This window comes from Geospiza fortis, unplaced genomic scaffold, assembly GCF_000277835.1.
Source record: "Geospiza fortis unplaced genomic scaffold, GeoFor_1.0 scaffold230, whole genome shotgun sequence".
In the NCBI taxonomy this organism is placed as follows: Eukaryota; Metazoa; Chordata; class Aves; order Passeriformes; family Thraupidae; genus Geospiza; species Geospiza fortis.
The window spans coordinates 571,181-589,560 of NW_005054564.1; the positions used below are offsets into that span (position 1 = coordinate 571,181).

An 18,380-nucleotide genomic window follows, 5' to 3' on the forward strand; every position below is an offset into this window, starting at 1 on the left:
AACCAATTTCAAGCAAACTTAAAAATTAACACATTTAATTAGTTTTAATTAAAATGAATTTAACATTACTAATCTTTTAGTGCTTCTAAATTTAAAAAAATAGCTAACGATTTATTAATTGCATATATATAATAATTTAAAATATTCCATTTGTGCAGTGCAATTTATAGCTACATAACATGTAGCAATATAAGATGCTACACGGACTCAGACTAGGGAAAGCCTAGATTTTTCATCTGTATTATTTCCTTTGTCATATGTAACCTGGTGTTATCTAAAGAACACACATTTTGCTGTAAATGAGACATGAACATAAAAGGCAAAATAAAAACTGGAGAGGAATTACTAGGGTTTTGCAGAATAAAAGTTGCAGCTTTGATATAGCACAGTGCAGGTAGGTAGGTGGCTCAATACAGAGAGCTAGCATTAAAGAAATAAAAATTCTTGGTAAGTATAGCAATAATATGCTCTCCAATAGAAGTGTGAGGGAAAAAAATCTTGAAAATCTCCACTTATATCTCTAACTTTCCTTATATTACATCAGAAGGTGTGATGACAGGACAGCTCAGGTGCCTCACTCTGCAGCAGGAGGCAATGAGGCTGAATATTGCTCTGGATTTTTGCCAGATGTCATTCTTTGTCAGCTCTGTGGTAATTAGGAATCTGTCTCTCTGCATGAGGAAGCAAGTCTCCTCACAGACTTTCTTACAGAGACTGAACTGCCTTAAATATGTTCATGTACCATGTACCTCTGACCAGGAAAGGTTCCAGGTTTAACAAAGCTTTGGCTCATTAAAATGACAAGGTTACAGCTCCTTCCTAATGCCATAGAAAAGAATGACCTACCCTTCACAGAGAGAATGGCACCAATGCAGCTGTTCAAAAGGCAACCCTGACCTCTGCAGGATGCTGGGACAACAAATGAAGGGAAGGAAACAAAGTCATCTAATTCTGGAGAATAGTGTTTAGGTGTTACCTGATCACTGTCCTGTTCTCCCCCTGTTAAATTGATACTAAGTGGACACAGCTTATTGCTGGGATCTCTCCCTCTGGAGCTCACTAACTCCCTCATCTCACTTGTCCTTTCAGAAAAGATTATCTGGGAAAGCCAAACTTACACCAATTAAGGCAGCAGAGAAACTGCAAAACTGGACATGGAGAGGCTGCAGTAACACCGAGGAGTCTGAGCTGCAGCCAGCTTGAGACAAGCAAAAAAGCAAGCAGGTTTTTAATCCACATCTAAGCTTTTCCTCAGAATACCAGTATCTAGAGTCTTCCCCTTGAGACACTACCAGTATATTTCATCTCTTCCAAATGACATGAAAAGGTAATAACAGCTTCATGCAAAGATGTGCTGCACTGAGAAACAGATCTAAGACAATGAGACTGTAGCAGAAAGCTCCTCCGCCACTTAACAATAGAGAGTGAGAATACTTTCATTTATTTCCACTTAAAAAGGAAGTCAGAGTCCTGTGACTGCATTGATAGGAACGATGTACACACACTTCTTTGCCTTGAACTAAGGAAAAAGGAGCTGGTTCTTTCAGATGGAGTGGCAGTGCACAGAAGTCTTCAGCTCTGCCTCCCTTTGCTCCCGATAAAAGCTCGGAGCAATGAACTCTCAGGAGATTAGCGCACACACACGCCAGCTCCAAAAACTTTAGGCAGCATACATGTTCCTTTGAGTCTTGTACATGTGTTGTGCATAATGTGCTCTTTTTGATACTAAAAAGTTGCTAAGTTGTTCTCAAGCTGGAAAGGGTTTTCCATTTAGATAAGGCCAAAGCTACTGCACAGCACAAGCCCATGTGTAACGCTGGAGTCTGACAGCAGAAGCACAAGGGTTGGCTGTTCCACCAGGGGTTGATAAGAACAATTCCATTTTATACAAGTCCTACTGGAACCTATTTAACCCCAACATGCATTCTTCTGGTGGCACTCAGAATCACCTTCCCACATCCCACACCTTTCTTTCACAGTAAATTGTAACCAGTTGTCCTGTCCCTCTGCTTGGCTCTTTGCATTTAATCACTCTATGAGTCCACACATTTTCTATACATTGGCTGCTAAAAACACCACATGGACATTGCTCTCTATATTATGCACAGAATCAGCACTTATATATATGAGAGAGAAAAGAGAGAAAGAGAGAAAGAGAGAGAGAGAGAGAGAGAGAGAGAGAGAGAGAGAGAGAGAGAGAGAGAGAGAGAGAGAGAGAGAGAGAGAGAGAGAGAGAGAGAGAGAGAGAGAGAGAGAGAGAGAGAGAGAGAGAGAGAGAGAGAGAGAGAGAGAGAGAGAGAGAGAGAGAGAGAGAGAGAGAGAGAGAGAGAGAGAGAGAGAGAGAGAGAGAGAGAGAGAGAGAGAGAGAGAGAGAGAGAAAGAAAGAAAGAAAGAAAGAAAAGAATTATTGAGATTAAAAAAAATAAACATTTCTATTTGCCCCAGTTTCTTCACTATCATGGCAGCACCTTTGGATGAAACATGGTTCTCTCCTCTGCAAACACAGATTTGACACCAGGATGGGCTCTACATTGTTAAAGAACGTAAAAACCTTGCATTTATTTATTTTTGTTCACACATACAGGTCTAACACCAAGTTAGAAAATACATACGCAGCGCTGGATTTACCCTGAATAAAAATAAATAGAGGCTTGCTGGATGCTTTCAGTGAATGGGAGTGCCTTTAGCACAGCATCCCTTCAATTGCTGCTGAAACACAGGAATTGTGGTGGGAGGATGCGGCGGCTACTTGGCGGCACAGAAGAGCACTGAGCTGTTTCTCCTCCACGAATTTGAAACTGCTTGGGGCATTTAGGTTGGCAGAACTCTATAACCCAACTGGAACCATGCCAGCAGGGTTCACATGCTGCTCTTGAAAAGTGAGCCACCAAGGCTTTAATCACCACAAGTGGCAAGGACTTAATTTTTCATCTCATTTGAAATATGCCAGGCTCGACAGCAGACCGAGCCTCTTATAGCCTGCCATCTATTAATCAACAGTTTCCTGCTTCTCTGGATTGCCTTGGATGTCTCCTGTTAGGAGTCCTGCAGCAGCCCTGCTAGGCTTAGCCTGCGACCTAGGAAAATCTTAGCCCCCAAGAGCAGGGCACAGGAGACATCTCCCACACAGGGCATATGGATCAAATGCAAAATTCAACCTCCAATTTCATCTGACATTCTTCACTTTCCACACCAGTGGGAGCATTTTGCCCTTAGCCAGCCAGCTGGGCTAGATTTTAGGACCACAGCTGTACCCAGGCATCCCATCCATATGACATTCCACCAGATCTAGGAGATGTGATGGGAGCTCGTCTCAACAGAGTGACATTCCACCAGATCTAGATGTGATGGGAGCTCGTCTCAACAGAGATGTCCAAACATACATACAAGGAGCTCAGCTTGGTGAGCTCATGTCAGAAGGAATATCTGTGCAAAGGAAATGCTCCCCAAATAGATGTGCTCCTTGTAGAACTGAGGTTTTGAAGAAATTCGCTGTTTCAGCGTGAATCACTGGAAATTTAAAACAGATACCAAGCAAAAACTGTACTCGGAGAAAATCAGCCCATCTGAGGGAAGTTTGTTGTTTGCAATATCAGCATTAAGATACTTATCACTTTTTAATTCACGCAAAGGTTACTTTCCCAAGAGTCCTAAAAAAATCCTGAATTGTGTCAATACATGCAATACTGTGACAAACCCTTCACATACTGGAGTTTGTAAGTGTAACTGATTATACAGCAACACCATGACAATAAAATTCCACCTTGTTTTTTCAGCTCATCACAATCAGTTTGATTTATTATCATGGTTTTAAGGACTTTGGAAAGAAAAGTTAAGGTCTGATGCTACAGGAGAATAAACAGATGGCTAAATCTCACCAAAATCCAAAAAGATTTTCACTTGTAATTCTAAAGCTTCTTAAAATCCCCCCAAGATATCCCAACTCAAGATCCCTGTCCAAAGATATTTGATTTAACTGTACCTTTTATATTAAAAGACCCCAAAGAACATATTACACGTTTTGATCACATCAAAAATATTTGTAGAATATTTTATATATACCCCAATAAAAAGTAACAATGTAAACTTTACTTTTCTGAACGTGGTAAAGCCTGTAATACAGAAAAGTAAACTCTATGGTAAAAAATCATCGATTTTCTTTAAAACAATAAAAGAAACAAGTTATTTCTGAAAGATGACAGATGAGTTATCACCTCCAGCAGTACTGTGATTTAAAATACTCAGAGCAGAGAGAAAGCCTCATGAGTGACTGTGCTAAAAAGTTTCCCATGCAAAACCCAATGCATCCTTGTTTCATATTTAATTTGCAATAGGATCCCCAGCAGCTGAGCTGTGAGAGCTCTCCTGGCTGGTGCCCTGCTGCCTGCTGAGACGGGCTCCACACGAAGGCAGCACACGATTGAAGCCTAAATCCTCAGAGCTGCACCTCAGCTCCCTTTAAAGTTAATCTGAACACACTGGACTCCAAAGGAAATGAGAAGTGAGTTTCTCTCCCTGCCTATGGCACCAGGACTTCCTGTGTTTTAGCGATTGGTCAAGAACTATTATTTCCTCCTTGCTATTCCCAGTTGTGACTGTCAGACATAATTAGTGTTGTACACACACCAGTGTAAAATATGTGTTTAAATAAGCCTGGAACCCAAGTCCCACATGCATAGAAACCCAGAGAAACGTGGAGAAACTCTGAGAATATTAAGATTCAAATATGCTGTGCCTGAACGAACATGCTGCTCTAAATATTTAGAAATGCAAAGTTCGTTTGCTGAGATGAATATCCATAAAAATCTATGCAAGATAAGGGGTATTAAAATTATTCACTCTCCAGTTCAGGATGGATTATTTGGCCAATCTGTTAAGCTGCACTGCTCAGACACCCAGAATCTGTACCATCCTCCTCCCCTCAGGGAAAAGAGCTCATAATGTTTGAAGAAAAATATGCTTCATCCCAACTGTAGGAATACACATGAAACACAGAGTCTTCCTTTAACACAACCCTTTGGAATGGGAAAGCAGCAGACATCAACAGCGAGAATGCGGAGGGCAAACAAGTTCACCAAAGAAAATAAATTAAGCAGAATGTTGCAGATTGAAAAGTGGCCAGAAGAAAGACCATTTAAGTTGTTATCGACCTCTTTCAAACACACACACACACAGAGCTGAACTTCAGTTTATCTCTCCATATAAAATACCACCCCTGGCAGCGTGGCGTCATCGCTTATAACCATCACCAAAAAATGAATCTCAAACCAAGTCAGAAAAATTTGTGACTTACTGTGTTACCACCTGAAGACCCACTGTTTTCCAGCCTTGGGCTAAGTACAAGCCAGATCCAGCCCTGCTCAAGTTTAACACTGCTCCTCAAAAACACAGGTATGCTATGGTAGGCTTTGCTTAACCGACCCAAACAATGCACATTTATACACAACATGCACATGGGGTTACATTTTACCCAGTCATGCTGTTCAAAGAAACAGAACCCAAAGTAGAGAAATACAGAAAAATACTGTCTTGTCAAGTCATCAGAAAACCATTAATGTTTCTAATGAGTGCAATTACCAAAATGAAACATTCTGAAAAAACACAGCTAAAGATGAACTTTAATTATCCAAACATCTGGCTGCATGAACCAGGGTCATGTCTCCAAATGCCTTTGCATTTGAACTCTCCCTGTTATCCATCCAACTTTGCATTTCTCCAAGTCTTCCAGAATTAAATGGAATTGCCTACACACAAAAATGAGTTATCCCTTCCTAATGACTTACCTAGTCACTAGCATTCTCTTTAGCTGAGAGCTGGAGAAAACAAGAGCATGTACCAAAGGTGAAGACTGGAAGAAGATGATCCCTAAGGTCCCTTCCAAGCCTAATTCTAAGAAGACTGGAAGATGATCCCTAAGGTCCCTTCCAAGCCTAATTCTAAGAAGACACTGAAGTCAAGAGCTGTATGGTAAAGTTAAAGTGCTTATCTGTGTGTGGCAAAAGACAAATAATTCAAATGAGCTTTCTTAGTCATAATTTTAAAAATGAGAAGGCAGAATTCCTTAGACTTAACCTGGACTGTACCACATGCAGAAGCTTATAATGAGTCATTCTCCTGATTAATGCAAGAGAGATAGGGGGTCCTGTAATCCACTCGCGATCTTTGTCTAGACAATGTTTTTTTCTGATGCTGAGATCAAGGTTAGGCTCAGCTACGCTTGAAAATGTGCACAAAACACCAAGCAGTATCTGTTCCCAAACAGCTCCAAGCGCGGATATTTTTTGCAGGAGGTAAGAAATATTTCAGACATTTCAGAGGTGTTCAAGTGAGAAAAGCTACTCTGCAAGCAACAGTTCTCTGGGCAGTTGTGTTATTCAGAACAACTACCTGGAGGGCCAGCTCCTGAATTCCAGGTGTGAACCATTCCCTGTGTCCATGTTAAATGCCACCATGGCTAATAAGCAGCAGGAGGATGCTGGCATTGCTTAAGGCCACATGTCTCAAAATCAGACACACGTAGGAGGTCTCAACCAACATGTTCTACTTCAACATCCTTGTACAAAATTAAGGCTTGCTTGGGCTGAGATGATTCTCCAGAAGTTTGGCACAAATTCCCATGCAGGGAGGTAAAGATCAAATTCGTGGCTTTGCTCCCAGCAGCTAAAATGATTTTTATTTGTTTTTTAAGTGCCAGGAATTGTTAGCAATCACTAACATGTTCATTAAGTTAAAGCATCCTTAGTGGCAGAAGACAGAGAACGAAAAAAAAGCATTTGATTAAAGAAAAATAGGAAACATTCCTGCATGAAGTGAAAACACTGAAAAATAATCAAGTTACGTGGTCAGCCCTTAAAATAGGCCAGTTGTGCTTCTCTTTTATCCTGCCTAAAGCATCAGGCAGACTTTCCATCTCCCACTTTCTTCCCTCAAGTCCCCAAAAACACTCAAGAGCAGTTAGGGGAAGTCTGAAAGGGCCAAGAACAGTAACACCCAGCTATCAGACGATAACCTAATTTGAAACTTATGCTTCCAAAGGCACAAAGGTGTCTGATGATCCAGCTGAAATAAAATCCTCGAGCATAGCTGCAGTAGACAGTGCAGGAAGCAACACAGGCACTAAACAAAGTCACACATTGTCAGAAGAGGGAAAAAACTGATCTGACGTGACGAGTCAAGACAAGTGACAAAAGTTTTGCTGAAAAAGGATCAGTAGGAAATTAAAATCATGACAGCATTTCTGTTCAAAATACACAAGACAATAGAATCCTTTTATCACAAAGTCCCATTTTCTCCTCCAGTTTTATTCGAACCAAAATTGCAATTTGCACATCACAATGCACTGAAAGGATCCATGACTCTCATTCCCATTCCATGTAAATAATTTACTGCAAAAGACTGGCTTTTATCAGGCAACTTCTGTGTTTTGCAGTTTTTATTTCTGAATCCTTAAGAATCACTAACTTGTAAGTTATCTAAACAGGTCTGAAAAACAGAAAAATCTTTGTGAGAAGGTTTTAAAAGGATGATATCCCCTTGAAGTCACATTAGCTTCATTTCAATTGCTATATGCAACAAATAAAACTAGATAGCTTAAGAAACTAAACAAATAAATTTTCACAATGCTGAATTTTTGTAGTTAGTTTTACTAACTCCTTGCTATTACTTGTAAAACAATGGAGGCAGCCTCTTTATAAAATTTATTTTCTGATTTGCTTCTTCATATATAGCCAGGTTCCACCTGGTTTATTTATTTTGAAGGATAAAACACTTAAAAGACCCCAACAAATAAAAACATGAAAATTCATCACAAACCTCTCCTACAATTAAAAAAAATTTTTTTTAATCTGTGCCCTCTATTCCCCACTTGCAGTTGCCATTAAGTTTCTTAAAAAATAGCAGGAGTTTTGGGCCTTTTTTCCAAATACATGAATTATTAGAAGTTAGGTACCAGTCTCCTAGACAATATAAAATAGTGCATGTGTCTGTCTCCACAGTCTATGGATCCCAGCTATGTGAGTTAGTTCCTGCCACAGAAAAAGTTTTACTATGGCACTTCTTATATTGTGGGGTTTTTTTCCTCCAAGTGCTGCAAATTAAAGAAGCTCTCCTGTAAAAATCTATTTAACTCCACATTTAAAAAAAACCAAAAAACTTCATTAAATCCTTTTTTGCAGGATTTTACTGGAAATTCTGCTTTCGATTATGACACAACTTCTTAAGAATAGGCAGAGATACAGTTGTCCTCCCAACCACAGCTTTATCAGCACGCCTTGCAGAAAAATTATTTTTCTGTCTAATGGCAAGGTTTAAACCAGGCACATTTGCTGCACACTTTTTTTTGTTCCTGTCTCGTATTTTCCTTTTTTCCTTTGAAACCTGCCTCTCCTATTGGCTCCTTCCCAATGCCTTTCTTCTGGCTGCATCTCAAGCTCGGCTGCTTTTCTCATTTTGTCTTTTTCTCCTGTTGCTCCTTCCTTGCTGGGCTGCTGCAGACGTGAGGATCCCTCCTCACAAAAGCAATCAGAGTCTGACTCTCAGGGCACTGCACACACAGGTAAAGGATGCCTGTGAGTATCAGCAACCAGGCACAGGGAGCAGCCAGGAGAAAAATCTTCACACTCTGGCAGGGCTTTAACTCTTCAGAGTGCTTGAAGAGTTAAATTTTGTTGAGGAGTGGTGGTTTTCTAACCAACTATACTGGAAAAGCTCTGTTGAAAAGATCATTGCTGCTTTAGAATCATTGGTACAGCTGCTAGAATGAGGGAGAGTTAGTCTGTGGGGTTAAACTAGAGCTGGGGAAAGGCAGAAAGGTCAAAAAATGGCAACAGCGAGACCTGTGCTACCAAAATGGCAAAGTGCATACCCCAGGATCCCTTTAAAAGCCCATCACATTCTGATTTACAAAGAGGGATTGGCTTTGTTTAACCCTTGGAGAAACCAGAGATTGAAATCACCCTGGTGTGAGATCCACAGCTCGCTACATTCCCTTCTGGACCACGGCCACAGAAAGCACTGCCAGCGTGAAGGGACAGTGACAATTATTAAATTCTGATCTATTTCCCACTGGAGCTTGACACTAATGCTTTCTGTCACCCTGATGCTTAATGCTTTATACAATTCTAAATACAAAAATGTGTTCTTTTGATTAGCACCTTGCTTCACCAGCACCCCCAATTCTCACCAATTCAAATGAGATTTGCAGATTGCTAATCTCAATGTCTTTGAGATTAGCTACCGCGGCATGAAAAAAAAAACTGAGATGTGCTGAGATCAGCTGCAATTTGACAGCTGGGTTTCCATGCTTCCAGGTGGCTGGAAGCATCAGGTTTTGGAAGGTAACAGGCCCTAACATCACATCAGCAGCAAAGAAGGGAAAAGGCAGGACTGTAAGAAGATCAGCAATTTTAGGCTTTGATCTGACAGGGAAATAAAATGCTCTGACAGAAAAGGCTACAAATAAATCTGAGTTTGTAAACTGTGCCAAGAACTTGTCCTGACTCAATGATCAGAAATACAATGCCACTCTTGAGCACACATTACCAGAAATGAAAGACAACAAAATTTAATGCCTGGTAAAAATTACATTTGTTCCCAGATCGTTTTCAAGGGAAAGGAGCTGAACCTTGAGGAGTGGGAGTGAAGTGGTATGAAGAAGACAGAAAAAAATGCAGCTGGAACTGCAGAGAAAGTCTGACTCTCTAAAAGCTACCCTTCTCCTCACAAAACATCTAAACTAGTGGAAGAGCCTCTCCTGTCTTCTCCCTCATATCCTGCTTAAATGCACAGAACAACTAAAATGTAAGAGAGGAACAAGGGTCTAATGCAAATACCACAGACTATGAACAGCACTGCACACACAAACACAATGTGTTTTCTTCAGTTCTCCCGAGAGAGAAGCAGGGATGGACTGCCTGTGACTTCAAAAAGTCACAAAAAAAAGCAGTTGACATGAAGTGGTTATTAAAAAAAAACCCTAAAAATTATTATTATTTTTTTTTTTAATGAAGTGATAACAAGTGGCAGCAAGCACAGGTAGAGATTAATTCCAGGAAGATTAAAAATGAGGATCCTGTGGTACATGCGGGATTCACACCTCAGTGTTCTTTGTTTTAATCACGGAAAATGGTACATGTTCTTACAATATCAGGACTCAGGCCTCTCAACATTATCACAAAATGTAACAGTGATTATTATTAGCTGTGGAGAAGTATCTGGGCTTTCTCAGCTGGCCTAGTTTCAGCACATACTGTTTTGCTTCAAATGCAATCAACAAATTCTGTGAAGTTGATTTATTATTGCAAAATGTATGTTCTCTTGCATTAAAGCACAAGAAATAAAGCATGACCATCATGTTTTGTAACTAATTTATTTTTTTCTCCTTTTTTAATCTGTCTTACAAGTTTACCATGACATTTTAGTGACAACAGTGCTAAACTAACTCAAAAACAAAAAGGAGACTAATTAAAAATAGGCAGACAGCGAACATCATGATACATTGGCATAAAATTATCCCTTCAGTGTCCTTTGTAAAAATACTGCTAAAAACCCAACATTTTCCATGGCAATACTGAGTCAGATTGTTTTATAATATATAGAATTATATATGCAGATCCTCACAGCTCAAGCATTTGGTTAGAGCTTGCACTCCATATTTAAGGCAAGAAAACATTTTCTGCTTTCTTGGAACAAAACTTGTATCACTGAACTGAACTTCTGACCGACACAAATTATGGATCTTGAAAACTTATTTGCATTCCTCCCTTTCCCCCACAGCTTCAGGAATCATCACTGAGAGTTCTTTCAGAATTTCTTACTGCTGAGCACAATGAAGGAGATGGCTCCTCTCAGGCTGGAAGGGCTTTCTGCTCCTATGGATTCTCTGGCAATGATAACTAAGACATCTCTCGAGCTGCTGGGCAGCCCCTGCACAGCCTGAACCACCACCAGCTCTGGAGTAAGTGGAAATAAGAAGTTGGTTACATGTGCAGAACTGAAGGACTTTTGGGAAGGAGGGCAGCAACACCTACTGGTCGTGGCGCAGACTGAACACTGCTTTGGTTTGGTTTTTAAATTAACAGTACTGAAAAAAGAGTTTTTTCTTACTAAAAGTCATGGCTACATTATTGCTAAAATATATCAGCACTCATAATTTTTGACCCCTGACAATAAATAAATATTCATAACTGAGCTGAGCTCTAGGCTTTGATATAAAACAGGACATGAGGAGTCCTGCTGATGATTCCTTAAAGTCACTGAAAGATTTACATCACACACCCTAATGTGCACAAAGCCTTCCCCCATTTCTAATTATTGCCTACTCAAAGCAACTCAAATATTTTGGACTGAACAATCTGAGCAGCCTCATTTTTTTTCTACACTATAAAATATTGCAAAGTATTTAAATGGCTTCTGCAATTCTTCAGTATTTTCACCATGCATTCCTTTAATCTCCAAATTAAGCTTTTCTTCCAAATTTTACTTGAAATAATATAGAACAAAACATATACAGAAGTTGTATGATCCACCTCATCCCTTTAAAAAAATAAACCACAGAGTACAAACTCCATTTTCAGAAAACACTTAATTCAAAATTAAAATGTTCTCAACCTTAAATATTTTAAATCAACTATAACAAATCTGCATTCAGCAACTGTATTTAATGCTTCCTTTAAATTTCTATTTAAAAAAATAGTTTATTCATTTTTTCGAGTTGTGTGTGTCTATAGGTCCTCTGATACACTACCCTTAGGCATCAGAAGTTTTCCTGGTTCTCATCCAACTTTGGAAATAATATCTTCTTGCTTCAGGTGTTAAAAGGATTCATACATTATTTATAAGGACTGCTAAAATCTAACTCCTGGATCTAACTTGCAAGAGAAAGAGTATAAAAAGTTACATACAGAAAAAAAAAGCACAACTGTCCCCATTTCAATTTTTAGCCTCTCTTTGTACGTCGTGCATTGCCAGGCTGAGTCTGTAACTCTCCTTTCTCCCTTCCCAGGCTCAGACATTTGTCTGCAGCTGCTTTGAGCCTCACTGGAGTTGACTTTTCTTGCATATTTTAAAGTATAATTTTCCCAGGGAAAAAAACCCAAAACAACTACAACACTGCTGGGCAACTTATTACATTTCAAAGATGTTGGATTTCTCTGACAGAATGGTGTGTGTTTGTCTCCTGAAGAATCAGTTTAAACCAAGTAGCCAGAACAGGGCAGCTAAAACCCTCATTCACTTCTCAAAGTCTTCTTCCTCAGTACTCTTCTTTTATATATGCTGTCTACAGAGATGATATTTACATTTTGTTTGCCTCTTCCTGGTTTGAGAGAGTGCATTGTTAGATTTTTAAAGCAACCCTTTTAACAAACTTCACAAGGGTGAGACTTTAGGATCTCCTTACCAATTTAAGAAAGCATTTCTGTTTTGAACAGCAGCTTAAATTCCTGGCTTGTATTAAAGCAAGAAACACTGAAATGCTATTGATCTATAAAACACAACTAAAGGAAACAGAAAATTAAAACTCTGCAGAGCCTCAGAAATACTCACCAGGATGAATAAGTCCTCACCTTGTTACTGGAATGAGCATATTTGTTCAGAACTACTCAAACCCAGCACCTGCTCCTCAGATATCCGTTTCTGACCACAATTTCCCTTGCTCTAACTGGAGTACACAGCAACTGCATCTTTAGCTGAACATGATGCAAGAAAGCCTGAACAGACACTTCCTACAGCTTGCCAAATCACTGGAATACTGCCCCATGCCACACTTGTAGCAGCACAGCAATGGATTTTTTTGCCCAGCAAGGTGATGTTGCTCATGTTCATCCTCACATGGGCAGAGTTTCTACACCTATTTCACCAATCAGAATTTGTACCCTTAGTTCTTAAAAAAAGAGCAATATGAACAATAGAGCATGATATCCCTTCTGTCTCCAAAAAATTCTAAATTAAGTATCTTGGGCAGGTTGCACCTGTTCATTACACTCTTTTGGAAAATTAAGTTCTGTCTGGAATTTTTATACCCACAACCTTACATATATTTATTTCCACACAAAGTACATTGTGTGCTGTTCACTATTCAAAGGGCAAGTCAGACTAGGTCATGTTTCTTAAAGGTTTATCTTATTAGCAATCAAGTCTCATATAGCTGAAAAATAGAGAAAACAAGTATGCTTTTTCCACTGCCACAGTTACAATTTTCAGGGCAGCTGCATCTCATAGCACTTGTATAGCTGGTTTCACTGTTTCCTCAACCTTTGCCTCTGTGGGACAAGAAAGGGAAGGAGCAGCTGGAGCAGCGATGATGAAACCCTAATCAACGTTAGCAAAGAGATTTTAAGAGCCAGTACAATGCCTCCAAAACACTCTTACTTCCATATTTTAAAGCTGAATTCGTTTTAATTGGAAAATTAAGGTTTCTGTTCGGTTGGGTTTGGGTTTTTTGGTGAAATTTGTTACAAGTAAGGAGCAACAACGATCAGGAGCAGGAAATGCTGTGCCAGTCTCACCAGACTTCCTTCTTCTACCTTTACCAAATTACAGAAGCCCTTGCAGGATGCATAAGGGGGAGGGTAACATAAAAAGTAATGCTAAGCATTTATTCCTATTGTCATCTGAAAACTTAAAATTTAGAATGTATTATTGAAACATGACATAACATGGTGAATTTTTGGCACCAGAGTTAATCTGGAAGGAAAGTAAAAACAGTGAACAAACCTGTCACAGCACTGCTACCTGTTTGGCAACCCTGCTTTGGTAAAATCCCACAAGCCACTGCCACAGGGGAGCACAGCTGGAGCTGCTGGGGGATGCCCACAAACACCCAAACACACCAAAAGTGAAAGCAAAGGATTGATTTCCCACCTTCTTGAGAGGAGACAATAGGTGGCAGGTAATCAGGGATGTACTCCTTCCTCTCTTCTGCATCCTTACTTCCCAGCTGGGGGAACTGGAGGACATTGTTCTTGCTGACAGGGAATGAAGGGATTTGATGTGCAAAAGTGACAGGTTCAATATTGTGTATGTAATCTTCCAGCTCGTGCAGGTTAACCCCCATAAGCTTGAAGGCATCGCCTACGTCATCCAAAATTGGATCTGTGCGGCCATCTGGAACAAAAAAACAACAACAGAAGAGCAATATTTTCACAGAAATCCAAGTTTAAAAATTCAACCTGAAGATGCTTTGAGATTAGAGTCCCCCAGTTCACCAGCAGTAAGAGAAATGGATTTAATCCCCCACAGTTCCACCAGGTTTACTTTCAGAAGGGTTTTGTTTTGAGCCATCCTTTGTTTCATACCATTGAAAAACTGCACTCCAGGAAGCAAATCAAGCCCAAAGGAGAGAGCAACAACAGCAGCTTTACCTGGCAACAGTCAATTAACACCACACAACCCCATATGCAGAACGTGCTCTTTATCAGTTGGAACAGATCAAATGTTATTTCTCAACCTAGAAAAGGAACGATTTCATTTTTTTGAAGTGACTGTAGTTTACAAAGAGAAAAGAAAAAAAAACCTTCACAAAGTATCTTTCCACCAGAAGAAATCTACAGCTTCCATAAACTATGAGCCACTTCATATACTGGTTAGCTACACCTCCTGGATAAAAGAGAGGAATATTAAGCAATGGTCTGATGAGGAGAGAATATTTTATACTATACTTCAAGGGCTGATTTCCAGGGGAGCAATTTAAGTTTGATTCTCCAGCAAAAATCTTACTTTCTTCACAAAAAGCACAGTGAAACCTCACTGGCTAGGCAGTCAGGATCTTCATTTAATAGGATTTCCAAGAAAACAGTCCAACCGAGGATGCAGCTTGTGCTGTACAATTAATTTGGCTCAAGTCCAAGTACCTCAGTTTCCCTGACTTGACAGAGGAAAATCCCTCAAAAGGCCTCCAGAGGGAGAACTGGGCACCTGGCTTTGGCAGCCAAGGCACCACTTGGAGTCTATTCCTGACTTTTCATAACAACAATAACCCAAAAACAATGCTGTAAACCCCAAACATGATTTTTAATTCAATAAAATGATATACTGAATTATTACAATTTTGTAGACTTGGCTTATGAAGATATTACATCCCTATATGATGATAAGCTGTGATTTCCTTTAAAAAGTAATTATGGAAAAGCAGCCTTTGCTTATTGAAGAAACATAATGGCTATTGTGGAGCCCTGGCTCCAGAGAATGGGGGGATGCTCTTTTGTTTGTCCTTTAACCTAATCTCTTCTTGGTTTATCTTGAAGCCAAGGCAGCTGGTTCTCACATCACTGCATGAATTCCACCCCCCAGCCAACTCACGCCTGCAGGTACGTTTAGAAAATGAGAATTTTGTTCTAGAATTTCCCTTCTTAAGTCTTGTGGTGAAGATAAGGATAATACTCAGATTATGGGGTTGGTTCTCAGCTCTCCAACACTGGCCTCTTGTGTGACTCCAGGCAAGTCTTCCTTGTGTTTTAATTCTTTCCACAGCTAAAAGGGAGAGCAGACCAAGTTACTGCCAGTTTTACCCTCCTGCATATGGAATGTGAACTCTACGGGGTGAGAAGCACCTCGGAGTTTGTGTTTGTGTAATGCCTGAGTGTTTGTATAAGTGCAGTATCAGTCTGCTCTGCAAACTCCAGGCTTCCATGCACATAATTACATGAGGATAGCACCACTCCAGAGTAGTTATGAGATCTTTATACTAATTAAGGGGGGGAAAAGTGTGCTTTACGCTTAAAAAATTAAATTCAGGCAACTGACACCACTAAGAAATTCTGTGTTGTTGCTTTTAGTTGCTCTGCAGGCTATGAAGGTACCAGTGAACTCAATGAAGCATTTTCTAAGGTGTCAAGATTTAACAGGTACAAGTTTGACAGACAGCTGAAAAGAAAAACTTGGGGAAAACTTTTCAAAGGTCTTTTCCTAGATCTGCACATGATCTTTTTAACTTCCAGAAAAGTGTGCTGACATGATTAGCAAGTGAGAAATGCTAAAAAGGAATTCTTTCTACAAGTGCTTTTTAAGAACATGTGGCAGAGAAGCAGCTACTATGTGTAACTTAAACATGGAAATATTTAACAACTGTATCATGAAACAATTATGTGTATTAGAAAGTGGGTTCAAAAGGTGACCAAAAAACCCCAATGAAGATTCAATTTTCTCACAGCTTTGACATTTGCCTCCAAAGAGACAATGCCAAGTTTAAAGTTTGATTGAAAGCTAAAAATAATGTTTAAACCTGCAACTGTCAGAGGGATGAAAGGATGCAGCAGTTAACCCTTCTTTTCAAGAGAGTGTCCTCAGTGATAAAAGTGTTTGAAAAAACTTTCAGGTCTGTGTTCATATCTGTATTTAGAATCAAACCAGTTATCAACTGGAAATGATGACAGCACAAAAATGCATTAAGTGTATTTTCAGGTTATTCATCAAATAAAGACTTTACACTTTTAATTCAACAGTTTAGCATTTCTCTTCTTTCTCTGGCTTAATTAAAAAAAAATCAGTAAAATAGCAGAAGCCAGACACATGAAAGGGAATGCTGACAAACATGTAACACACTCCATCCTGGTGTTTCATTTAGTCTTAGGCTTTTTTCTGTGAGCAAATGACACCAAGAAAAGAAGTTTAATCTGTGCATACTGAACTTATCTCAATATTCTCCACATATCTGTGCTAAACTCAGTTTAAAAATTCAGATGCTGAAGCCTCCCAGGGAAGTAATTAATCTAATGCCACACAGCAAGTCTGTGCCAGATCACAGACCCTTCAGAGCTTTGGTTTCCAGTCCCTTACTGTTCTTTATACCACATTATCATTGTTCAGGGAGTGAGATGGAAGGAGGTGGGAATGGTTTATCCAGCAAGTTACAACTCTCCTCCTTACGTCCCATGAGCAGTGAACTAGGAAAATACCTTCCTCACAAGATTTTAAGCTGCACTATCTCCCTGAATGGGAACTCTGCTCCAAAAGTGGTAAAGCTGTGACAGCAGCAGAGCTAAATTAAGACCATTTGGTATGAAAACAGCTCACCAGAACCCCTGGGAACAGCTGTGCAGCTAAGATACTCTCAGCTTCCCTGGGCATGAGAACAAGCACCAGGTGAGGAGGAATCTGCATATGGAATTGCATCCCAAAAAAGTACTGGACTGAAGTGATGGGCAAAGAGAATCCAGGAAGAGCAGAGTACTTGTGTGGAAAGCTATTCAGCCCTCAGCCCCACTGCTCAGCATCACCTGCAGATGAACCAACCCATCCACAAGGAAAACCAAATCAAACAGAATGAGGATGGAGCACTAAACTCCCCTACAAACAAGGGTTTTGGTTGTGGGCAAAAGGAATTTTTAGAAGCTCCTGAAACCAAGTTATTTTTGCAAAAGTCACAAGAATTCCTCCAGCAAACAAGCTGGCCAGTGCTCATGTCATCCAAAGGCACTGTGAGGCTCTGTGGGAGTTAGGGAATTGTTTTACTTGCCTTAAAGTCAGTCTCAGGAATAGCTGATTTCCTTTTGTCAAACTCACCCCTTCCACCTCCTCCTTCCTGGCCCAAAGTTTGTATGAATGAGGGAAAATTTAAGAGGCAAGTAAGCACAGAACAGAAGAGCTTTTAGTTTCATACCAGGTTTCTTAAAGGAAGCAACTACAGTTTTGTAATAAATCTACTGAGAAAAATTAATGAGTCACCACCCATGCAACATGTACGTGTCTTATAAATAGCTCAGCATTCCCCTCATGGCTGCTGTAAAAGAGATTTTTTTTATTTTATTTTATTTTAACCAGCAAATTATTAGGTATAGCTCCTTGGTATTTTGATTACAGGCTCTATCACAGATTCCTTGTGCTCCAGCACATCACACAAAGTTACTGCAGGATAACTGTTTCATGGAGACAACACAGCTTCTATCCAGCTAAGTCAGAGGCATGCACAATAGGTTATTAAATAAGTTTAGATGCCTTACTTAAATGCAGTTAAGTGGGGGAAAAAGGGTCCTATTAATGTAGTTATTAGTCAGGGCAAAAGCATCTTCTTGCTATTGGTGCTCAGAGTCTGCTCCTTTTCCCAGTAACTTCAGAAACATCAAGCAGAAAACCCACATGGTCCTTCTTTATATTAGTAGCCAGTAAGAAGTTAATTAAATTAAAAACATCAACACTTAAGGTTGTCAGGACATGAAATGTACACTTATAATGAATGTTAGAGGCCCAGGACAGATCCTTGTTATAAAGTCATTCAAGGACCAGCAGAGAGAATCAGCTCATTTAAGCTGATCACCAACAATCTAATCCTTTGATAGAGATTATTACTGCATAGTGGTAAGAATGAAGTAACTAAAATAAGAACAAAACCAAAGAAAACATGAGATAAATTTGACATTATAAAGAAATAAAAAATTGGCTGATGC

At 39.6% G+C, this 18,380-nt stretch overlaps 1 protein-coding gene across 1 annotated transcript in view; it reads right to left on the reverse strand.

The window, feature by feature from the left end:
• Nucleotides 1-14,098, reverse strand: part of TAF3 (TATA-box binding protein associated factor 3) — a 104,947-nt gene extending 90,849 nt beyond the window's left edge. The window contains exon 1 of the mRNA XM_005429659.3: nucleotides 13,861-14,098. Coding sequence (XP_005429716.1) covers nucleotides 13,861-14,053 — 193 coding nt within the window. The 5' untranslated portion in view covers nucleotides 14,054-14,098. The remainder of the gene's footprint in view (nucleotides 1-13,860) is intronic.
• Nucleotides 14,099-18,380: the final 4,282 nt, after the last annotated feature.